Source organism: Vombatus ursinus, unplaced genomic scaffold, assembly GCF_900497805.2.
Source record: "Vombatus ursinus unplaced genomic scaffold, bare-nosed wombat genome assembly UNPS02010822.1, whole genome shotgun sequence".
Lineage (NCBI taxonomy): Eukaryota > Metazoa > Chordata > Mammalia > Diprotodontia > Vombatidae > Vombatus > Vombatus ursinus.
The window spans coordinates 6,003,730-6,028,742 of NW_020950600.1; the positions used below are offsets into that span (position 1 = coordinate 6,003,730).

The following is a 25,013-nucleotide window of genomic DNA, read 5'->3' on the forward strand; positions in this document are numbered from 1 at the left end:
CACACACACACACACACACACACACACACACACACACACACACACACGGTAGGTGCTTACCTGATGTTTGCTGAACTGAATTCATTGCTAAGGCAGTGATCCCTAAGGGTGGGGGTGGGGCAGGAGTCTGGTGACTCCCCCACCTCCAGGGAGGAGGGAGCAGGACCTGCTGCGATGGTTACCCATCCTTGGTTTGCCCACAGTGGCCCGTCGAGGCAGACTTCGTTGCAGGTGTGGGTGCGATGCTGCTGCTGCTGCTCCGAACTGTCAAATCAGGGGTGGAGTGGTGGGGTAGGTGCCAGTGTTGTCTTGTAGTCACAGATCTCGCTCATGGGGATCTGAGTTCTTTTTTTAAATTGGTCAATGGGGGTAGGGTCGAAGATGATTGAGTTTCCTTTGGCAGTTTTGTCTGTCTGGGTGCTGGGAGGAATTTTACTGTCTAGTGATATGCAAATAAACCAAGTCCTGCAGACAGTTTGTTTTCACAAATTAAAAGTTGATGCTTTTATGGGTTGTGCTCTGCTCTGCTGGTGAAAATTGTAGGTACTGAGGCCATCTGCAAAGCCAAGCACCTCCAGCTGCCCCAGGGTTTTGCGTGGCAGAGCCTCTTGGAGGAGCAGGATGGTAGATTTCCCAGCAAATCATGGGTGAGAATCTGAGGACAGCAAAGTCACTTGAGGGTTTTGGCCAGAATGTCTTTTCCTTTTATGTGATTGAAAGAGAGCATGAACTCAGCAGCTCCTAATAGGATAGCAGTCCTCTCTCTGTTTTGTGTATATGGAAATCTCTGTGGCCTCGAATGGGATACCTGGAGGGGATTGGCACTGGGTAGAGGCAGACCCGGGCTCTTCACTTCAGCTAGTATTAGTATTTAGTGAGCACTTTGGAATAAAATGGTTTTTTTTGGGGGGGGGGAAGGGATCAGGATAAATGCTACATTGAAGAAGGTATGATGAATGGAGCAACTTTGTGAGTCCCAAGTGTTTGTTTTCAAGTCAGTGCATCTTGATCCAGTCAAACTGAACTCAGTGAATGAAGTCCTGGAGTTTTTCTGGAGAGCTGAATTTTCTAGGGAGTGAAAGGTTTATCCTTTTTCTACATTAAAACTGTTTCTTTAACTGTTTTGGATGAAAATGTTTCTTTAAAATCTATTCTATGCACCCTGGCCCTTTAGAAAAGTTTATTGAGGCTCATTGTGTTTTACATAGTATTTTCCAAATATTAACTCACACACACACACACACACACACACAGACACACACACACAGACACACACACACACACACACACACACACACACACACACACACCCTTCCCTTTTAACCAAGCAGATGATGGGTCCAGCTGACCTTTGCAGGAGGCCACACCTATACTTCCCCCCTTCACTTCACCCAGATGGAGCCTTCTCTCAGTACTCTTTTTATTTCTACATTCCTGCATTCTGTGTGTGTTCTCCCGGTTCTCCCTTCACTCTGCATTGGTTCCTTCAAGCCTTCCTGTGTTTCTCTGAATTCCTCACACATCATTTCCTATAGTACAGAAATATTCCATCTCATTTTTTTTTTAGCACAATTCAGCCATTCCCTAACCAGTGGACACCCATTCTGTTTCCAGTTTTCTGTTCCCACAAAAAGTGCTGTGATGAATGTTTAGGTTCCTGTCTTCCTGAATGCTCCGTCTTCCCCACAGAATTCCATCTTTTCTTGCTGACTCATGAATACAGCAGTTCTTGCCTTGTGCTGTTGCCTTTTGGATTGGGCAGAACTGTCAGGGTTGCTTCCTTACCAGTGGGATATCACCCACCCAGATGGAGGAAGAGCTTTGGAGTTTTCACAGCTCTTGTTTAGAGTCCTTCCCTCCCTTGTCCTCTCCTCCCGTCCCCTTCCCTTCACCTGCTCTGCCTCCTAAGAGTGTCTCCCTCCTACCCCCCCCAACACTTTCCTCTCACTTTTAGGATCATGGGATTTAGAGGGAGAAGGAACCATTGAGGTAGACTACCTTATTAAATAGCCCTCTTGTTTTACAGATGAGGAAACTGAGGTCTACCTTCTCTCCACTAAGCTACAAAAAAACATGAAAACCAAAGAACCATTCTGGTTAGACTTGTAAGTGAAATATGAATAGGAAAATCTCCAAGGATTATATATGTTTTTTATTTTTTTTTAGCTGGATTCTGGAGGGTAATTATATCATCAAGCTCCCTGCCCCCCCCCCCCACACCCCGGCCTTACCTACCAACCAATAGTAATAACTTAAAGCATGTCGAGAAGCTAGGTATGAGTGATTCAGTGCACAGAGCTTGGGGTCTGGAGTCAGGAAGACCTGATTTGAAATCCATTTTCAGACGCTTGCTAGATGTGTGACTCGGGGCAAATTACTTAATCTCTGTCTCAATTTACTCAACAACCATAAAATGGGGATGATAATAGCATGCCCCTCCTAGAGTTGTTGTGAAGATCTAATGAGATAATATTTGTAAAGAGTGCAAGTGCCTAGCGCATAGTAGGTGCTGTGTAAATGCTAGTGATGATGAACTCTGTTCTGACTATGACTGTGTGAGGTGAAGTAGGTGGAGAGTCCCACGTTCTGAAACCACTCATCACCCCGAACCTTGTATACTGGTTTCCATAAGTTATTCTTTTGGAGATGTTCATGCAAACGTGTTAAACAAAGATGCCAGCAAGTTGTCCTGATGGAATGTACAACTCTCGTGCCCATCCTTAAGTTTTCAAAAGAAGCTGCTTTTGTGTGTAGAGAAGCAGAAGACGGGTCAACACCCTGTTCTGAAGGAGATGCTGGGAAACCTCTTGTCGAGGAGCGGCCTTGCAAAAAGTCACCTTCTCTGCTCGCAGCCTTGGCTGCATCAGAAGCTTCGTACCCATAGGTGTTTAAAGTCTGACTGGAATGGAAAATATTAAACCGGGGTCTTTGAAACAGCTCCTGTCGATGGATCGTGGATTGCAGTTGTGTGTGGACGTGTTTTTTAGGTTCATGTTGGAATGAATGAGTAAAATGTCCAACATTTACTGTGTGTTTTTTAAAATGGCCCTCAGAAGTCGAATCCAGTTAGCAGCGATAATGAAAAGCATTGACGCTTGACACTCAAGGAGCAGGTGCATACCTTCGTGATAGTGGATTTGCAGGCGTGTATAGAGGACAGCTTCCTGTCTGGGAGCACGTGCTAAAAATCACACACAAATGATCAAGACCCTTCTCCCTGTGATTCTCTCATTGAGAATGCAGCCTGAAAGAAAGCTATCAGTCGATCAGCATTTATTAATCACCTGCCATGTGCCAGGAACTGTGTTAAACACTGGGTATATAAATAAGAAAGAGAAAGACAGTCCCTGCCCTCAAGGGGCTTACAGTCTAACGGAGGAGACAACATACAAACAAATAAGTGCAAAGCAAGCTATATACATACTGGATAAATAGGAAATAAATAAAAGAGGGAAATTGATAAAACTGGAATTGAGGGGTTTGGGAAGGCTTCATGTAGAAGGTGGGATTTTAGTTGATTATGAAGGCCCAAGTGATCTGAGGGGTTTGGGGAGGAACGAGTCAATCAGAGGAAGAGGCTGGGGGCAGAGGTGTGGTGTGAGAAGTCCAGGGGCCAGTGAACTTCCAGGGTAAAGAGGCTTCTGGAGGGCGGGAGAGAACATCTGTCTACTCGGGACGGCATCCTGGAGAGGAATGTAATGCGACTCTCATTCGGGAAGACTAACAGGTATGAAGAATACAAAGACAACTAGGAAGACCTCCGTGGAGTAGGGCCGCCCCGCCCCCCAAATCAGAACCAGCCGCCGAGTGGCCTGGCGTGGGCTGTGACCGCGTAAGAGGGATAGGGTGTGAGCGCAGACTCACAGAGAATCCTGACCAAGGCATAGGAGATGCGGCTGAAACCTTGTCGTGTACTGTTCATGTTGCTGATAATTAGAATGGGACTGTTACTTTTCAAGTTTAGGCAATTGTGTTGATATTTTCAGTTCTAAACAAAACAGTTAAATTTTTTTTAAAAAAGAAATTGACTAGGGATAGCGGCTTCCTCTTCAGTCCTAGCACTATAGGAACCTAGCACTATCAGGAACCTGATGATGAAAGGATAATTATAGGGACTGATTCTTTGTTGAACATGGTTGAGCAGTTTGAGAGACTTTACAGATTCCATAATCTCCCTGCCCATTTCATGTTCGGACTATCTCATAGTAAGGTTGTTGGTTTTTTTTTTGTTTGTTTGTTTGTTTGTTTTGTTTTTTAAATTTACTGGGCTTTTGGAAAGAATTATGAGTTATTGTTAAGCTGCCCTAACACGCTGAGACCGCTGCCTTGGGGAGCACTTTCAAGAGATAGTGCCTGATGTTGGAGCATCTAGGAACAGTCTTTGTACTGCCTGCCTTCCATGAAATTTCCTGCATTGGAAAATAATGGTAGACAAGAGGTCAAAGTTCAGGATTTAGACAAAGGGCCTGGTCTTTCTTAGAGTGTGTAAAATAGCACTGACTTCAAAAGGAAAAAGAATAATAGCTTGCATTTATTTGAAACAGAATTCTCTCTCTCTGTCTCTCTCTCTCTCTCTCTCACTCACTCTCACTCTCTCACACACACACACACACACACACACACACTCACCCACCCACCCACCACCACCACCAACAACAACAAATATCCCCAAGCCCTTCTACTCCTTCAGAGTCCCCTTCTTCTGGAGTCACCGGTGACTACTTCCTGGCCTCCATACCTCCCTCAGCTCCCTCTGCATTCCAGCTCCTTTCCCTCCCCACTGCCACTGACTCCCCTCAGTTAAGCCCCCCACCCACCTAGCTTCCAGCCATCTTGCCCGGACTGTCCCTTTCCTGTTAGGATACCCTCTCTGACTTCCCTATTCTTCAGAGGAGAAAGTTGTGCGGGGCCAGGCCCACCATGATCTGGCCCTGACATCCTGTCTGCCCTCCTATGGGAACCCTTTACTCTTGGCTATGTTTTTGTCATTTCCTCTGTCTATTCCCCTGAATGCTTTCCTTTCCAACTCCTTTCACGTTCGCCCGCCTGGGGAGGCTCTCAGCTGATCTCCCCCTGCCCCTTCTTTAAGGCTCAGCTCAAAAGAGCCCTTCAGGATTTCAGCCCAGGCAGAAGGGATTCCTCTCCCCCCCCCCCCCCCCCCCCCCGTCCATTATATCCCCTACTTTGTGAAGCCTTTGATTGTGGTCCCTTCCAGTCTGGCTGCCCCTCTGTCTTCTTGGTTGGATCTCTGTCCATCTCAAGCCCAGTCACAGACTTGGGTGCCAGCACCGTGCCCCCTTCCCCAGGGCCATCTCATCACTTCCCACAGGTTCAATTATCATCTCACTGGAGATCAGAACTCTAGAGCCTGCCCTGGTTTCCCTCAGACTTTTCAAGCCCAACATGTTCAAAACAGGGCTTGTCAACTTTGGCTCCAAAGTCTCCCTTCTTCCTTCCTTTTAGTCACTTAGGTCTGCAAACTCTGGATCCTGCTGGACCCCTTGTTCCATTCACCCCGTGGATGCATCCAGGTGCCCAGTCTTGTTGGGTCTGTTTCCGAGACACTCCTCCTCTATGTCCCCTTCTCTCCGCTCACTGAGACCATCCTTGTTCAGGCTCTTAGCACCTCTTACCTGGATGATTACACTCCTATCCTAATTGGTCCAGCCTGTCCTCCACAAAACTGCTCAAGGAAGTGATTTTCCTAAAGTCTTGGGCTGACCATGTCACTCTCTCACTCTCATCCCAGTGGCTCCCTATTCCCCCTAGGATAAATATCAGCTCCCATATTTGGTATTTAAAGTTCTTCCCAACGTGACCCCTTCCTGTCTTTCTCGTCTTATTTAGTTTTTTTTTTTTAAAGCATTTTATTGATATCTTTTGTTTTTTTTTTTTGCACCAACTATTCTTCCAACCATATCCCTTCCCACGCCCCCTCCCAAGAGAGCCATCCCTTAAAACAAAATTAAAGGAGCAACGAAAGAAAAGTTCAGCAAAACCGATTGACACATCAGATGAGTCTGACGTTAGGTTTGCGTTGCTTCCTGCCAGGGCATCCCCACCTTGGCGTTCTTACACGGCATTCCCCTCCATCCAACCCCCTTCTTCCTGCACTTCCCCACACCCCACTCTGCCTCCCCTGTCTATTCCTCTCACGTCCACAGTCTCTGCCTCCTCTCCTGGGGCTCTTAGGATCCCTGTCTGCACCCGGGGCTCCTCTCTGGCGTCACCTTTAGCCAGGGGCTGTCAGGACTTTCCCCCTCCGTGATGCTCATACCCTATAAGCACACTTTCGGCTCCCTCCTTGGAGCTCAAGCCCCCTGAAGGCAAACACTGTTTGCCCCTTTTCTTTGTATTCCTCCCACCTGGGGGTGGGGTGGGGTGGAAGTATGCCTTAGTAGATGCTTGTTGACTAATTGTTTTTAAATTCCTCCCTGAGCCTACCTACCACAGTCCCTTTCACTTAGGGGGTGCATGATAAATCTTACTGAAAGGATGTTTTTTGTGGCACGCCTCAGAGTAAGGTTTTGGCCTGACACCTTCTAGCTGGGTCTGCCTCAGTTGTTTCATCTTTAATATGGCTAAAAATACCCACCTCTTTTAACAAAATAGATAAAAATACATTAAAAACAACAAATCCAAAACCCTCCTACCTCCTGGGGTTCTTGTGAATATTATAAAATGAGATTCTGTTTGTGAAAAAGCACTTTGAAAACCTTACAAGCACCAACGTGAATGTTAGCTGTTGTCATTGAACAATCAAGTTTCTGGAGCTGTATATTTTTCAATTGAATTGTTAAGAAATTACACATCAGCTTGATTGACTTTTATTCTATTTATATAACTGTAACCAACACAATCCACGTGGTGCTTCTGTCCTGCCACACTGTCGTATTACTAATGCTCTTCTTTCTCTATAGGCTCAAAGACATCATGATATTTTAGAAGGGCCTTGAAGCCCTGGGTCCCAATTTCTCCATTGTTTCTCTTCCATTTCCTCCTGCCTACCTTTTTCTCTTTGCTTTTTGCTCATCTTGACAATGTATACAGTTCACCTAACATTACACACTTTATTTGGAATTTATTTAGCTAGGACCAGCAGTCATATTGCTCATTACAATTGGCAAATGTTTGTTAAGGAAACCCACCCCCTGCCACCCTCAAGTATAAATGGGAGAAATGAAGTATATTTTAGTTCTCTTCTACTATCCATTGGAATTACAATTCCAAGGCTGCCAATATTTTTAATCAGAATAGCACTGAAAGACAGGGGAGAAAAGCATGCTTCTTAAAGCACTGAAGCAAAAAGTTGGCCCCTTGTTAGAGAGATTTCAAGGCTTGGCCAGAGCAGAGGGGACACAGCTACTCAGGGCTAGGAATGTGGAAACTGCAATACGGCTGGCTTTTAAATCACTCAGATTTTCCTGTATGAGACACTGTCAAGGACAGAGGGGAGAGAAATAACAAGAGTGAATGAAGCAGGCTGGGTATTAGAAGGGCTTGGAAATCTTGAGTCCTGGCCCTCACTGGGTCACCCTTTAGCAGTGTGACTTTGGGCTCCCAATCTTCCCTCTCTGGGTCTTAACACAATGAAGGGGCTATCTCCAAGGTCCTTCCTTGCTCTGACAGTCTGTAATTCTTCATCTTTGGGGAGGGATGTGTATGTGTGTGTGTTCAAGCTGTCTTGTTGTCTATAAAAATGGACATTTATATACCAGATTAAAATTTACAAAAGGTTTTACGTACATTAGAATATAAACTTGTTTGGGAAAAGAATGTTTTCTCCAGTTCAGAAGACACGTATTTCTTTCTCTTATATGATTTTATGATATGTAAGCCACTTTTCAGTCCCTGCTCTCCCAAATGAAACGAAAACAAAGCCAATCATAACCTCCTTGCCATCTTTAGGGATTGGGCTGTTAGTTATTTTTAGAGCCCTTCTTGGGACATGCACAATACGGGTCATGCCAGCTCTGTTCAGGAGGTAATTCACTGGTGCATAAAAGTTTTTCAGACCTGTGGCAGAAGGAGAGGCAGGAACAATTGTGTGGAGCTGACTGGAGATATTGAACCCAAGTGCGCTACCCCACTGAGTGCAGTGTCTGCTGCAGGGGCCACGTGACGCTGATTTCTAAAGGCTGCAGAAGAGGCTTTGAAAGTCTGTAATTGGTTGTCTGGCTTTATCTTCCCAGCTCTGGGGAGGTTTCAGAAGTAATAATGGTTCCTTAAAGTGGATGAGCTTTTTGCGGCTTTCTTAGACCTGTAAGCCCTCTCTGCTACTTAGAGAAGCATCTGCCCCTCTTTTCAGCAGCATTAAGAACATTTTGTAAGCAAAGATTTTCTTTCCTCCTTCTTGGTGCATGTGGCTTGTGAGCTGGTCACTTCAGTGAATGGGGATGATGTGGGCCTTTCAGGAATTGTACTATTGAGTGCTAAGGAAGAAATCTCTTAATGGCAGAACACCCAATCTCTTCCCCCACCTTAAGTACACCCAGATCATCCAGCCTTTGTTACGGTAGAGTTTATTCAGCTTGTTCTAGTTGTTGAGGATGAAAGATGTTAAAATGGTCTTTGCTTCTCATAGGCACAGGGCCCTCTTTTCAGTGACATAAAGAACATTTTATAAGGAAAGCTCTTTTTTTTTTTTTTCCAGAGGTGGGAGTGGGAGGTCTATGAGCAGAGATGTTTCGCCATCAGGGGGTGTGGATGGTTGGTTCTATCACCATTCATAAAAACCTCTGTGGCCCTGTGATGTTCCTTGAATTTGTTTCTTATTGTCCCATATTGTTTTATCGAAGAATGATTCATTTCCCCAATATTCTGTCACCGCATAGACCCTGTATTCTCGGTTTTATAACATTAAATGATCTCTTCTTTTTTGGTTTTTATTGATCTTTTGGCTTTTAAGTCACCTTCATTCCCAGATATCCCCCTGCTTCCTCACTCAAGGAGGTATTCTTTTTAACAAAGTGTAAAAAGGAAAAGAGGAGGAAATAGGAGGTCCCCAAAACTACCTAACGACATTTACTGTGTTTCACTCTCAAAGACCCCTCCCCATCTCTGCGCCCCTCCAACGATGGGAGAGGAGGACACTGTCTGTCTCTTCTCCAAGGCCAGGTTTGGGTGTTCATGGTCCCTTGTTGTTGTCATTTACATTGTGGTGGTTGTATGTGGGCATTGTTTGCTGAGCTCAGCTTGGTCTGCTCTGTATCAGTTCGCATTCATCTTCCTTTGCTTCTCCGAATTCTTCCTATTTGTTGTTTCTTATAGAGCCAGCAATATTCTATTACATCCAGGTACCAGAACTTCCCCAGTCGATGAACATCTTTGTTATTTCTAGTTCTTTGCTCCCACAAAAAAAAAAAAAAAAGCGATGCTCTGATTATTCTGGTGCATAGGGGATCTTTCTTTCCTTCGGATGTATTGCTAGCAGTGGGATCTCTGGGTCAAAGGACATGGCCATTTGAGTCATTTTGGGAGCACAATTCCAAATTGCTTTCCAGAATGGCTAACCCAATTCACAACTCTACTCTGGTATGTGTTGTGTTGTAGCCTCGTCCCTTGAATATTGCATGTTGGTGTTTGCAGAGTTCATGGATGTAAGAAATATAACTGAAGAGATGAGTTCAAAATAACTTTCCCTAGAAAAATCAAAGCAAGAACTATATATGCTATTTCTGAACTAACAAGAAAAACCCTAATCACTTCCCTATTTTGTCTTTTTAATAATGATGAACTTTTAAAAATAGTGATTTTGGAGTGCTGGTCTGAAAGTTCTGAAGCCTGCTGTTTGGGGAACAAATATTCCATGGGCAGTGCCCATATGGGCATTCTAGGTCTCAGTGCCTTCCGGCAAATGTACTTCCTGCTTGCTGTGGGGACCACCCATAGGGGTAATCTGATGCTCTATATTACAATTTTAAAACCACCAAAAGGGATCCAAGCAGCAAAATGCATTTTAATTGTTTTTTTTTTTTTTTTTTGTTAACATAATTGAAGTTGACTAAGCGGAGATTATTACATGGACAAGCAGACACTGTCAGATGGGGTCTTTCTTCTCCTTAAACGTGGAAGCTGTTCACTGTCAGATTCAGATCTCTTCTGTTGGCAGCTGAGTTTGATGAAACCAGCTCCCTCCCTCCTCCCTCCCTTAGTGGCCTCCTCCTCCTCCTCCTCCTCCTCCATTTCTTGGTGGAAGGCCTGCCTTCTGTCCTATGTGACACAGGTTACTAAGAGCCAATCAGACAGCCCCAGCTGGGGGGCGGGCGGCAGGGACTCAGGAACTGGAGACATCTTAAGAGGAGGAAGGATTTGCCAGGCCAGCCTGGCTTTTACTCCATTTGCATTATTTCTCATTTCTCTGTTTTGAGTTCCCACGTTCCTGTTTGCCTGGGTGTGTGTGTGTGGGGGGGTGCTTTTTAGTGAAACCTTGGCTTTTGGAGAATGTTTTTAAAGCAGTCTCTGCATTCAGAGAGGAGGTTTATGAATGCTTCTGCTAAAAGCAGGATTCTGTAAAAGTTAATATTCCTGTCAATGCTCTTCCCCTTCATACAGGACTTGAATAGAGGGACTGATGACTCTGCTTTGCAGTTTCTTTGGATTGGTTTATTTTAAAAGCATTTGCCAATGGGAGCAGCGGTGGTCTGCTCGAAGGGAGGACATCACCCCCTGCTGGTGGCAAATCGACTACTGGCATTTCCTTGGGGGGGGGCAGGAATAGTGCCAGAAATAAATGGAATGAGTTTGTGAAGAAATTGTCAGCAGACCAACCTGGGGCAAGAGGGAATGAGTACTGGAACCCAATTGTGGAGTCCAAGGGACTTTGGAGGCCATCTGGCTCAGCCTCACTTACAGCAGCTCTGCCTTTACTATAGGACTGGCGTGGGTCAGACAACCTCCTCTCGGAGATCTCCAGTGATGAAGACCCGTGCAGTAACACTTACCCTTTTCTGGGTTTGGACAGTTCTCATTGTTCGGAAGTTTTTCCTTTTGTGAGGCCAGAATGGGCCTTCCGTGAAGCTTCTACCCCTTGGATTGGTCCCTGGGTCCAAGCCCAAAGAACCGCCCTTCCTGATGACATTCCTTCAGATATTCAGACATCAGCTATGTCTCATTTCCCAGCCTCACCCTCTTCCCAGTCTTTTCTTCTTCGTGCTAAAATACCCCCAATTCCTTAAACCAAAAGATCCTGCCATTTGAGAGCAAGAAGGGCCCTTAAAGGCATTTAGTTTTAAAGTAAGAACATTGAGATGCAAAGGTGACGCCTTGCCTGCAGTCTCCTAGACAGTCGTGTAGCAGAGCCAGGATTTGAAACCAGGCCTTTTGGCTCACTCCAAACCCAGTGTTTTTCCCACTCTGCTTCTCACCACCCCAGTCTCCTTCCTCTAGATTGTTCCAGTTTGTTACTGTGCCTTCTGAAATGTGGCATCCAGATGTGGTCTGACCAGGGCAGAAAACAGGGGCCTGTCACTTCCCTTTCTCTGAACACTCTCCTTCTGTTAATGCGTGAGGAGAGAAGGAGCTTCGTGGGCGGTTTGTAGGCGACTGAACTCCCTCCTTGGCCATTCCTAGCCCCGAATGTTCTGTAGGAATGGTTTGCTGACCAAACCTCTTCTTCAGAACTATGCCATTGGAGTATTTCAGCACGGGACAGAGGAGTCACTCTTCTGTGCCCCACAGTCATCTCTAGTCCCCCGCCCCAGGCTTATTTTCAGGATTTCTTTTATTTAGTCTTGCTTTTTCCAGCTGTAGGATACTGACATCTGCCACATGTTCCCATCATCTCACCTTTTTCCAAGGTGGCACAGTGGATAGAGCGCCACTTCTGGAGTCAGGAAATCTTCTCTTCCCAAGCTCAAATCTGGCCTCAGTGGCTTACTGGCTGTATGACCCTGGACAAGTCACTTCACCCTGTTTGCCTCAGTTTCCCCATCTGTAAAATGAGCTGGAGAAGGACATGGCAAACCCCTCCAGTATCTTTGCCAAGAAAACCCAAAATGGGGTCACAGAGATTCAGACACCACTGAACAACAACAACTAAACAGCAGAGCAGCTAAAAATGCAGTAAAACTAACAGCTCCCCTATTTTAGAAGAAGCAGTGATAGATTTAGTCTAACGTCCCCTTTACCCTCTTTTAAAACTAAGATTCGAGATGCCATACTCCACATTAAAATAAAATTTCATATTGTATACTTTTGGCCAAAAATGGGATTCTATTTCATTGACATAGAGGAGTAGCCCCAAGTGAAATCTCTCCATGTTGCTTCTCGTTGGCTGGCAGTCTAACTAGGCATTCAGAAATGGGTCTGGGGGGGTGGGGGGGGAGAGAAAGAGGTTTACTTTCTAAGGCCCTGGCAGTCTGGACTTTCTCCCCTCCCTCTTTCAATTACATCATCCTTTCCTTTTTTTTTTTTTTTCCTGGAGTTGGTAGGAGATTTCTGACTTGATTTTGTTGTTTTTGTTTGGTTCCTAAAATTTGCCCTTGAATGGAAGCTTTGAAATTTAGATAAAGCTTTGTCACATACCTTCTCCATAGGAACTAGCACCTCTGAGAATTTTCAGGTAGACACAGTAAGGGGGTGTGGGGGTGTGATCCTATCGCTTTGATTACAGAAAGGAACACAGACTAGCAGCCAACCAAACAAACAGTCTTTCCTGCTCTAGGCCCTCTGACTCAGAGCTGTCGGAGCTCCTGGCCTGCTTCACTGCCCTGAAAAGCCTGTCAGGAGCCTGATGCTGTCTTCTTCCTCCCCATTTCATTTTTTATTCCCCCTTTCCAACCACAGATTAGGAAACTGAAGTAGTCTTGATCTTCTGAGCTCTCAAAAGGCAGGGCGAGCTAACGGGGCATTCCTTTAATTTTCCCTGAAAGACAGTGAATGATGTCACGATATGGTTGTTCTTGTTTCATTCATCAACTCATGCCAGTTCCATTTTACTGTAGTTTAGGAGATGGATTTAGGATCCAGGGTGGGAGCTTTATTTTTATGGAATTTTAATTTTGCAGACTCCTGCAGCTCTGGGGCTGGCTTCCTCTGTCATGCCCCTGTTCCTAGGGATGGTGGCTTTAACCTGCCTCCTCCTGCCCCCTACACTTGGCAGAGTAGCAGAAGACTCACACTTAGGGTTAGATTACCCCAGTTTTACCCACTGACCAGGGGCTGCCAAGGGCCGGAGTGGAGCAGCGCTAAAATAGCCAGCATACTGGCCAAGTCCCCTTCCTTGATCCTGCTGCCCCTCATAATCTGTTCCTCAGTGTCTGGACTCCTGGTGCTGCCACTAGGCACTCTTTGAGTTCAGTCTTGTGGCACCTGTGTTCTCAGTGAACCCACCAAGAATCACACTGATGGCTTCTGGGTAGCCTTGAAAGGTTATAGAGTACTAAAAAGGTCATTAACACGTTTGGTCTTCAGAGCAATCCGTTTCTTCCAGTCTACAAACCCGACATGCCGTCCCTCACACCACCTCATTCTTACAGCGATTTTGTGTTTACACAGCAACAAGGTTCCGATTTTATCTAGAAATTAATGGAGAACTACAATTTGACATGCAGAATTTTGACTTTCTTCTTCATAAAGTGAGGGGTACCCGTGCTTGTGATTGAAATGAGCCTTATTACCTAAGTGGATATACCTCATTGTGTCCACGTGGCAGCCCATGGGCCCATGGCCGTAAGAGTGCTTCCGATGAGGCCAAAGGCTGTTGAAGTCTTAAGAGTTTAGCAACAAAAACCAAGGGTTTCACACAGCTGGGGACAGTATTTCTTACTTGCTATGAATGAAAAGTTCCCTTTGGGGGAAGCGTGCTGTTGGCCCGTGACCTCTCCTCTCTGGGCCCTGTCTTGTGTGTACAGAGCACGTTGTTGCACGTGCATGCACGTGTACACGCACACACACACATATATGAGAGAGGGAGGCCTTTAGAAAGCAAAGAAAAATGGCATGCCTACAGCTGTGTTCCAACTGCACTCACATATTTTTTATTTAACTTGGATTTTTGAAAAGCCCCATTCCAGCTGTGGACCCTCACTGGTTTTTTTGATGTGGTGATGAGCAGGGATGCTGTCAGGGTCTGCATGTCTAAAATCAGCCCCAGATTTCGTCAGCCCTGTCAGTTCTGTGGGTGTCTGGGAGCAGCTTCAAGACCGAGGGCTCAGAGCTTCTTAGAACAGCAGGCTTCAACTGGTAGTTGCTTATTATAAAAGAAAAATAGTGTGGTTTTCCTTTGTGAAGATGCATCTGAAACCTAATCTAGACTAAAGTCAAAATGGTACCTTTTGTTCAAGAGAGCAATCTTTGATTTGAATGAAATGGAGTAGTTGTTGTAGCCTAAGGGTTTCCCTCTAAGCCTCTCTTTCTAACAGGTGGAGAATCACCTGGCTTCAAGTATTCAAATGAAAATCATTAACCAAGAGGAAAAAATGGAATGTTTTTCTTTATTCTGACCAGATACAGTTGTTATTGTTACGACTTCTAGTATAGACTACTTTCCTCACCTTGTCTAAAGGCCCCAATATCCTCATTATTTATGGAAAACCTTAAATGTTCACAAATTCCAGAGGGGCAAGAAGCTAATTTCCTTTAAAAAAAAAACCAGTGGTTCTAGTGATTTGAATCAGAGGACTGGTTCAGATTTTTTGTTTGTTTTAAATACCCATGGAAGATTACCTTTCTTGTACACATTTCTCTCATCAGCTTAGATCAACAGTTTATTGGGCACCTACTATGTGCCAAGCATTGTACTAGGGTAATAATGAGCAACATATTTGAGAGGACACAGTGCTAAATTTGGAATCAGGGCTGCTTGGGTTCACTTCAAATTCTGCCCCTTCACTACCTCCATGTGACCTAGCATCTGCCTCCTAACCTTTCTAGGCCCCCTATATAAGTCTGTACTCTGAGAGGTTTGGTTAAGCAGATGGATGTCTGAAGTTCCTTCCAGATATAAACCCTGTGTGTGTGTGTGTGGGGGGGGGGATTAGGGGATGGGTTAGAACTGTGATTTCTAAATCACACGATTATATACAAAACAAGAGGGTTCCTGCCTTTCCACTCCCCCACTAACCTCCCATCATCATCCTCCCAATCTCAACAAAAACCCATTTAGAGACATACGCTTCCTTGAATGAAAGGTGCCTTCTGAGCACAGTGTATCCCCACGGCTGGGTTTCCAAGGTATCTCCCAAAAGTCAAGTTTTAAGCTATGGTAAAGCCTTGTGATACCCCAGGAGGTGTCCAGAGCTATTGATAGCTTGTCTCCCTCCTCAGGAATATGCTTCTCTGTATGTGGATTGTGAAGAGCCCCATTTTCTTATATTCAGTCCCTCTTTGGGGTTGCCAGTTACATTGAGCACTTTAAAAACCAAATTGTTTACATTTTTTTCTTATAGCAAAATTAAAACTAAGCAACAGGGTCAGTTTCTGATGATAGCAACTGGAACAAACTGTTAGGAAATTAGGCTGAAAGTTTTTTGATCTCGTTCCACTGTTGGCGAGGATGAGCTGGCGTAAGCCGGGCCGTGGGATGGCAACCAGCCAGTTTCCTTGAACATTTGTTCTTTTCCCCACCCCCACCCCCCTTTTTTTTATTAAGACAGCAGAGCATAAAGAAATATTTCCTCGAAGAGTGATAGGAAATCAAAGTAAAAGATAGGCGGTGGCGATGTGATTGTTTTCTCTTTTCTAGACAATGCTACATGTGTGTGAGGGCTCTGGTGTGCCATTCCTGGATGTAGTGAACGCATCGGAGGGAAGTGTGTTTGCACGTGAGGAAGGCTGGCAGGAGGAATCACAGGACGATTGAAGACTTTTTAACAGAAGGAACATTTTGTTCCCAGTTGAGCAGACTTTTTTCAGTGGCCTCAGTGTGAAGGGGCATGTTATGTAACATCCCTAACTGACCCTGGTGGAGAGAGTGGCACTGCCCTGGATCTGCCCAAGTTAGCAGAAGGAGAGTCTTTGGGAGAGAGGGCATTGGGTCAGGGAGTCTGGCATCCAGGGTGTGTTCTCTTAATAGCTCTTTCCTTTTCTTTTTTCCTTTCTTTTCTTCCTTCCCTTCCCTTTCCTTTCCCCTTCCCTCCCCCTTCCTTTCCTTTCCCTTCTCTTCCTTTCCCTCTTTTCTCTTCCCTTCTCTTCTCTTCTCTTCTTTCTTCATATTTCAAGGACTAGATTTGTAAACATCAGCAGATTTTACACCAAGCTTCCAACTTCAGAGTTGGGAATTGATGGGGGAAATGATTGTGGGTAGTTATTCTCACCAGCCATGTACATATGCACTGCCTAGGGAAGAGAAGGCACTCAGAGTCTGCCTCAGGCCTGATGTCCATTCCACAAGACTTAGGAATGAGCCTAAAGTGTGTCCTAAAATCAGTTTGTAGATATTGGTTGATTTTTCTTCTTTTTCAAGTTTTGTGGAGGGAGACAGTATGCTTAGTTCTATATTATAATTCTCCAAATAACTTTTCTTTATCAAAACAAGTCATTTATTCCTGTCAAACCAACTCAGACTAAATATTTTTCTTCAGGCCCCATAAAAGCTTGGTTCTCTATAAACTCTCTGCTTTATTGGTCACCACTGGGTCTTAACATGAGGTCTGGAGTGAGCAAGCCCAAGCCAAGCTTGGTCCTGCCAGGGGTCTGGAAGTGGAGCAGGGCCTGCTGGGATCTTGGTTATTGATTTCTTATTGAGGTTTCTCAACTTCTCAGGTTTCCTTTGACATAATTTGATTTATTTTCATCTGACGGCCCTCAGGAGTTAGTTAGTTCCCTCGGCACTCAGAACCTGATCTGAGCGTGTGATATGGTTCACGTATTAGCCTTCTGGTCAGTGACCATCCTTATGGTGGGGCCCTGCCAGTGCCATCTCTGAGTAGGACATTGTAGGACCAGATGCCTTTGTGGTGTGGTTTGGCTTCAGCTGAGTAGGTCGGGGTTGTGAAAGGTGGTAAATGACCTGCTTTTAATAAGTAGCATAGACAGTCATTAGTTTCTGTTGAGTTCATTTTTCTGGGACAGTCTTAGCCAGGTCTGTAAGTCATTTGGGTGGGCTTGGACCTTTAGAATCTGATGTTCATTAGCATCAGCAGATCCCCTGAATAGAATTGCCCCACCCCAAAATGATAGAGGAGCCAACCAGTGAAGGTTGTTGGGCCTGCCTGTCAGCTCCTTTCTCTCCTTTGCCCCACCCCAATTTCTCAGAATTGAATTTTGTTAGCTATGAGAAGGAAGAGGTGAACTGACCTTGTGGCCTTGTGAGCATTCTTCAGACAGTCCTTTTCACTAAGACTCTTGAATAGTTAGACCATACCGATGACCTTTGGAGGTCAGCAGTATCAACACTGTTGGTCACAGGAATGTCTTGGGTACAACAGCTCAGGAGGATTGGTGTGTGGATCTCTGAGACATGAGTTTGCTGATGCTTGGGGCTGGGCAGCCTGCATCTTACCTCATGGTTCTTGGTACAGGTGGGTTGCACTGATTGGACAGGCATGGACGGGAACCTCATTGGTGAAGGGACCAGTCACAGCTGATGAGTCCACAGCTCCATGGGAGTGTTTGAAGATGGATGGAAATGTGATCTTAGTATTGGTGACCAATAACCACCAAGGTCCTCCCATCAGTGAGAGCTGTGCTGAGCCTCCCAGAGACACTTGGCTTCTGTGGGAAGGTGAGGTTGCCCAGCTTTATGTCAAGGGTGGGCCCTAACCTTTTCCTGAGACAGTAGCATGTCACCATGTCACCCCAACATTCAGTGACCCCATGCTCCTCCATAGCTAAGATTTGAATGTGAAAAAGAAGGGGGACCCAGTTATCCATTGACCTGGTTTTTTGTCAGAGCATCAGCTGTTAGGTTCTGGCTCCAGGCTGGCCTCCCCTGCTGCTGCCGCTGCCGACCCCCTCCCTGAGCAGGTGTTTGGTCTTCAGGTGTGCTGTTTGGAGTGGGGGTGTGTCTGTAAACTTGTTTACTGCTCCTGCTTACCCCCCTGCATTTGAGTCTTTAATTTGTCTGACACTTTTTACCCCCTAAGAAGTCTATCTTTGAGGTTTCTCAAAATCAATATCAGACAGGCGCCTGGGCTTGTGGTTTTTCTCTTGGTGAGAACTTGGCTTAATTTTCACGCCCCATTTCAGTATCTGTGCAGACAGGAAGCTCCACCCTTTTCATGGTGTAACCGACCCTAAACTCTTTGTATTTACCAGCTATAAAGGAAACTGTTTAAATAATAAATTGTGAGTTTAAAAATCCATGTGGGAGAGATGGAAAGGCTTCCCATCTCCCTTGCAGGGGTCAGAGGAAGGGTGTGCAAGATTGATTTGTATGGGGATCCCTCTTACTCAGCTCTCGTCCGAATTAGATGTGTGTCTATTCTCTTTAAAATGTACATAATGAACTTTTAAACAAACCCCTTTTATTTATTGAATAGTTGATGTCCCATTTAAAAACTGATCTTGGGTGAGTTGCATTCTTCTCTGGGCCTCAGTTTCCTCTGTGAGGTTAGGGGTTTGACCAAGTGATTTCCAAAGTTTATTACAGTTCTGAATCCTAAGAGCTTGTGAACCTTTAAGCTTACCTACTCCTCCCCAAAAAAGCCTTCAAGGAAATGAGACAGATCCAGAGCTAGAAGGGCCCTCAGAGATCAATCCTGGTCCTTCTTTTGACAGAAGAGTAAACTGAGGCCCAGAAAGGGGAAGGAACTTGCTTAGTGTTACATAGTAGCTAAGCCAGAACTTGAACCAGCCAAGTCTTCTGGGTCTGAATCACAATAGCTGGTATTTATTTCTGCCTCTTTCAGGCTTTGCAAAGGGCTTCACAGCCATTAGCATGTTTCTAGTCTCCTTCCCGTCCACCTGCTGCTCCCATTATCATTGGCCTTTGCCAAACGTTCATACGTTTTCTGCGGCGCTTCCCCCCCCCCCCCCAAGTCTGGCTTTTTGGGACCTAGAAATGATTGTCTCTTGAACACGTCTGATTTCTCTGCAAAGATAAAATCTCGAGATCACAGCACTTGCCCGGAGCCTGCCTGACCCCATAGCACCTGGGCCAGGGCGGTGGCTTCCTCCAACTCCTAGACTAGCCTGAATGTTCCCTCCAACCAGCCGATAACCATAACTATTTTCCTTCTTGGGAGCTTCGTTGGAAACAATGTGAACAGCATTTCCGTCTTTTAACAGTATCATCCTATAAGTTCACTAAGTAAACAGCCACCAGGACAGGCATCTGTTTAGTGCTTGGCTTAAAGTCTAGACATAGTTTCTTGACTGTTGGGTTTGTTAGGAAGTTGAAACATCCCTACTTCCTGGCTACAGACTATATTGAGGCCAACATTAAACGCTTCTCTTTCTTTCTGTGGTGTCAGCTCACTCCCTCCCCCCCCCCAGTGGTAGTTTGCATACCACTCCAGAGGGCACAGGGGACCCCTCTCTTTGACTTGGCAGTCAGAGCAAGGAGGAGCAGGGCCTCTAGGGATTTAAATGAGAAGAGGAGCAATGGATCCCCTGGGGTCAAGCACTAAAATCTGAGGAAGTTGCCCAGCAGGATAAATCAAGGTGCTAAAGGTGAAACATGTAAATTCAACTCCATCCTGGCCTTCAGAACCCAGATAAACTTCTCTGGGAAGATAGAATCTCGAATAGCTTGGAATAGCCCTCTCTGCTTGTCTCTACTTGCTGTATGGGTGGCCCAAGTTTGGGCCACGTTTGGAGAAACCAAGCTCACGGATAGGCTGCTATCTGCGTCCAGACCTGGCTTAGTGTCCTTAATTCTGCGTTAGTCTTTTTTGGAGTTGCCAGTCCTCGAATTCGATGTGATCCACTGCCTTCCTGACAGCCCAGCCCTCATGCTGAAATGGGAACTAGCTAACATGGGAACAGCTAGTGTCCATGCAGAGTGGATATGGAGACTGGGGGAAATCGTTATGCCCACAGACTCCTGCCCTTCAGGGGTTCACGTCATTAACTAGAAGGCTCAGAGCAGGCTGGGGGACATGGCTTTGGTCTGAGTGTTTCATGTCCCTCTAGACTTCCCCTGCAGGGGCAGGCTTCTTGGCGAAAACACAGCTGGGCTTGAGAGAAAGGCTTCTGAAATCCCACCCCCATTTCATGTCACCCTTATCCAGTCCACCTGCATTTCTTTTCTGCAGTGTGTCTGTGAAATGGAGAAGAGGCTCCCTCTTCCCTTGGCCTCTTCAGTGGAGGGTCTTGAAGGGGTGTGGGAAATAGGAGAGATGTGGTAGGCCGGCCTGCCCCCCTCTGTGACTCCCAATGTAGATGTCCTGCAGTCACTTAAATGCACCCTCCTCTTCTCCTCATCCAGTGTGAGCTCCCAGAATGTCAACCTAGTGCTTCTTTAAAAAAAAAAAAAAAAAAAAAGGTGGAGAAGGAATGAACAAGGACCTTACCCACTTTAAAAATGCAAATAACATCCCCCTCTCCTGGACTATTTCCTCTTCTTTTCCCCCAGGAGTTTGTTTTTATATTCACCCTGTGGTGCGGACCCTGTCTAGTCTGTGTGTGTCTTCCAGCCCCGCAGCCTCACTGCCTTGGTCTGAACAGAACGTCCCTCCTGCAGCTGGGTGAGGGGCGGCTCCAGTTCTCAGGCCTGAGGCTCACCACCTGTTGTTGCCTTGTTCATTCCAGCCTCTCCTCCTCCCTTCCCGGCCCTTCCCTCCTTTCCCTCCCTAATGGTCAGCCTGGGATCATTATAGACTTTCCAAATACCTTCTGGATGCTGTCATTGCTTCTGCGCAGGCTGTAATCTCTACAAAAGAAACCATTGTTTGGTCGTGGGGGAGAATCAGAGTTTTTATTATTTTGGTGTTGGGATTGAGAGGCATTCTCCTTCGTTTATATGGAATGGATGTTGTACCCACGTTTGGAGTTGGGAAGCCCAGGCTGCATATGCCGTCCATTATAGACTGGCGTTTGGCTTTGTGGCAGGATTAGTTGATGCTTAGCCACACATATTCAAGGTGGTGGTCTTCGTGCCCTATTTTCACAGAACCCACAGTTACCTTTACAACTCACTTATAAATAAGAAGAAGGCACCCAGTTTGATGACTCCACAGGCTAGCTGGTGCTGGCTACCAGATTCCTGTCATCAACTAGAGACCAGTTTGGTGAAACCAGACCTCTCTGGGTCACTTCTCTACCTGGACACGTTGCAAGCCTGGTAGTGACTGAGATGTCTCTTCACACCCTCAGGTAGCTCAGCACTCAGAGCAAAATGACCTGTACCATCACATGAGAATCGAGGCTGTGCTTTCTCCATCTGCCTCTGTGGGAGGAGGTAGAAGTACTAAAAGGGGTGGAAGGATTAAAAATTTTTAGAGGAATCCTTTTTCCCACCTGGTCCCTCCTTTCATCTGGATGGAGGAAGAAGTAGGTTCCCCTGGCTTGTTCCAATAGTATTATTATCTCTCTGGATGGGGAGGAGAGCTTCAGGTCTGAATTCCCCAGAATAATAGAGGTATCAGCAGGGCCCAGTTTTTCTTCAAATGCCCACTGCAGACTTGCTCAGGCTATGAAGATCTTCCTTGTAAGTGACATTAAAGAAAAACCATTTCATCTGCCAAAGGACTTTCTTATGCTGAAGGGTGGGTGATGTACAGGTCTGAGCCGAGGCCCTTGTGGAAAAGGCGAAACAGGATTCTGGCACTTTCCCCCCAATCCAATGCAGCTGGGAAGCAATGAAGTCATCCTATAACAACCATCACAAAGAAAATAACAAAGTCGGCTGTGTTCTCGTTGAAACAATTTTTCCAGCTTAGAAATGGCGTTACATTTACCTTTTTCCACACCATACAGGCAGACTAGTTTTTGCAACTCGGCACAAAATGAAGCCATAACATTGGCTTCCTTTTTAGACATTTTTCTGAATCCTTCTTCTCAGCAGCTCTGTCTGTAATGGAGGGACGCAACCAGTATTGCCATATAGCTGGTTATGTTCTCCGTATTTCACTCGTGTGAGCGTCTTTGTAAGTGTCACTGAGAAATGACTATCTCCCCACAGATAGCAGCTACTTCAGGTTGGGAGGTGAAGGTTGGGGTTCTTTTTGCATGGCACGCTTGACTCACTGGACTTCTCTTCTCTAATTGTACCTATTTCCTCTTGTCTTCAGGTCCCTTCTGAACCCCCAACAACCATCAAGCCTAAAACAGATGATTCCTCTACACAATCCCCTCCTTCTGAGAAGGACAAGCAGTCCAGCTGGTTACGGCTGGCAAGCTCGTCCAATAAGGTGATTTTTAAAATCATCCCATTTGTGCTTTCTGAGTTAAAACTGGGTCCATAGTCCCACTGGAGGAGAGAATTTGGTTTTGTTTTTAAAGTAAAAAGAAAAGTGTGCTTCAGTCTGTATTCAGACACCATCAGTTTTTCTCTGGGGATGAATAGTGTTTTTCATCATAAGTCCTTCAGAGTTGTCTTGGATCATTGTATTTCTGAGAATAGCTAAGTCATTCACAGCTGATCATCTTACAATATTGCTGTTACTTTGTACACAGTACATTTCACTTTGCATCAGCTCATGTAAGTCTTTCCAGATTTTTCCAAAAGCATCCTGCTCATTATTTCTTAGAGCAAAACGGTATTCCATCATAATCATATACCACAGTTCCCCAATTGATGGGCATCCCTTCAATTCCCAGTTCTGTGTCACCAGAAAAGAGCTGCTACAAATATTTTTGTACCACTTGGTCTTTTTCCTTTTTTTTTTAATCTCTTTTGGGATCCAAAAGCGGTGGTATTGCTAGGTCAAAAGGTATGCATGGTTTCATAGCCCTTTGGGCTAGTTCTACAGAATAGTTCAATCAATTCACAACTCCGCCAACAGTGCATTAATGTCTCATTTTTCCCACATCCCCTCCCAACATTTGTCATTTTCCTTTTCTGTCCTATTAGCTGATCTAATAGGTATGAAGTAGTACCTCAAAATTGTTTTAATTTGCATTTCTCCAATCAATAGTGTGTTAAGACATTTTTTCATATGGCTGTACTTTGATTGCTTCATCTGAAAACTGTTCATATCTTTTGATCATTTATCAATTGGGGAATGATCTTTTTATAAATTTGACTCAGTTCTCTATATGTTTGGGCAGTGAGACCTTTATCAGAGAAACTTGCTTCAAAATTTTTTTCGCAGTTACTATTGGTATAGTTCCCTCCATCCTACACCCCACCCCCTTACACCCCTCCGTTTATTCTATTCTCTCTCTTGGAGGAGAGAGTTTGACTCTGCCATTGTCTTGAAAGAATTCTGCTCAGGGTACAAGAGAAGTAGTTCTTTATACTTTTAGATATGAAATTTGAGAGGGCCGCTGATGCCTGCGCATGTGTTTGCTCCAACGTCCGCATTCTTTAAAGAAAAGGCTGCTTGGGACTTGGATCCCTATTCCAAGACTCCCAATGAAATTTGGTATGGAATCAAAACCAGCAATTGTAGACAATCTCATTTGGGGCTTGCGGGCCAGATAACAAGATGTGAGGACACAGCCCCCTAGACCCTCCTTGAAATGGACACTAGGAAAATATATTTGTTAAAGGTAACTCTCTTGATTTTGCATCTTCTCATCAGTGACTTGTATTTTTAAACAGAGCATTGGCTGCATGCATCCCCGGCAGCGCTTGTCAGCTTTCCGACCTTGGTCCCCCGCTGTTTCTTCCAATGAGAAAGATCTCTCCACACACCTTCCTGCACTGATTAGAGACAGGTAAGGTTCCCCTCTGCTCCTCCCATAAGCTCAAAGTGATGGCCTAGGGACCAGCAGGTCATAAGAGGATGTTAGAGGGAGGTGCAAGGGGGGGACCTCTGGTGTTTGTGGAAATGACCCACGGCCTTGTGCTTCCGCAGGGTGGGCAATCAGACAACTCTTTCCAGTCCTTTGCTCTAAAGGAGCATGTCTTTGGACTGTGGTTTTTTTTTTATTCCCTTTCTTAATGACATTCTGAGCTTGATAATTTTTTTCCTTACTGAAGGCAGAAAAACTGGTCTTTTCAAATTTGGCGGCTTGAATCAAATTTGTTTTTCTAAATGAATAAGGTCATCAGAAAGTTTGGGCAGCTGTCCAAGAGCAGCTGATAATATGGTGGTGTGAAGAAGTTGGGTACAGTTGTTGACTTCAGCCCCACTCAGGGCAATGACTCTTAAGAGCCTGTGTACAGATACCTGTAAATCTTAGGTTTTTGTGGTATTTGTTGGGCAGACCTTTTGGAGAGATGGCTCTCCTGTTTGCATCAAACTCATTTGAATATGGGGTCTACACCTGTGGTCTCATCAGTAAGAAAATTTCCTTCACAGATGTAGATGCCACAGTCCCTCTGTAACATAATGTCTTAAGGGGGAAGGGTCACCTGGGGCACTGAGAGCTCACACAGCTGGTCTATTCTGTGTTAGAGGCCAGATTTGAACCCAGGTCTCTCTGACTCCCCAAGGCCAGACCAGTCTGCCTAGTTGTTTGAGATGTTAGTGTTACTTAATTGCTTTGTTTTCCCAAGACTACTTGTTTTAATCAAATGTTCTGTTGGCTGTGCCGGGCGGTTCTCTGCAGTAGCCCCCGGCTCATGCTTTCTCCCCCTTTCTGCAGTTTTTATTCATATAAGAGTTTCGAGAATGCTGTGGCTCCTAACGTGGCGCTAGCTCCCCCCACACAGCAGAAGATTGTGAGCAGCCCCCCCTGCACCACCATCGTGTCCCGGGCCCCCGAGCCCCTCACCATGTCCATACAGCCCCGGAAAAGAAAGCTGCCCATGGAGAACCCTGGCGTGCCAGAGACCGTGGCCCCTGCCACTGCCCCCGAGGAGGAGAAGGATTCCGAGGCAGACGTGGAAGTCGAGAGCAGAGAGGAATGTAAGTGTGAGTTCACTTTTCTCTTCTCCTCCTAAAAAAAGTGGTGTGCTATTCAAGAAGAGACTCCCATCTTTGAAAGGAATGTGAATGTGTGTGCCTGAGTGTGAGCGAGTGCGAATGACTGTAAGTGTGTGCTAATGTGTGTGAATGCGACTGTGAGTGTGGATATTG

At 45.5% G+C, this 25,013-nt stretch overlaps 1 protein-coding gene across 1 annotated transcript in view; it reads left to right on the plus strand.

Annotated features, from left to right (window-relative positions):
* SKI (SKI proto-oncogene) overlaps window positions 1–25,013 on the plus strand; it is a 137,484-nt gene that overhangs the window by 103,323 nt on the left and 9,148 nt on the right. The window contains exons 2-4 of the mRNA XM_027855209.1: window positions 22,116–22,235; window positions 23,591–23,706; window positions 24,544–24,848. Coding sequence (XP_027711010.1) covers window positions 22,116–22,235; window positions 23,591–23,706; window positions 24,544–24,848 — 541 coding nt within the window. The remainder of the gene's footprint in view (window positions 1–22,115; window positions 22,236–23,590; window positions 23,707–24,543; window positions 24,849–25,013) is intronic.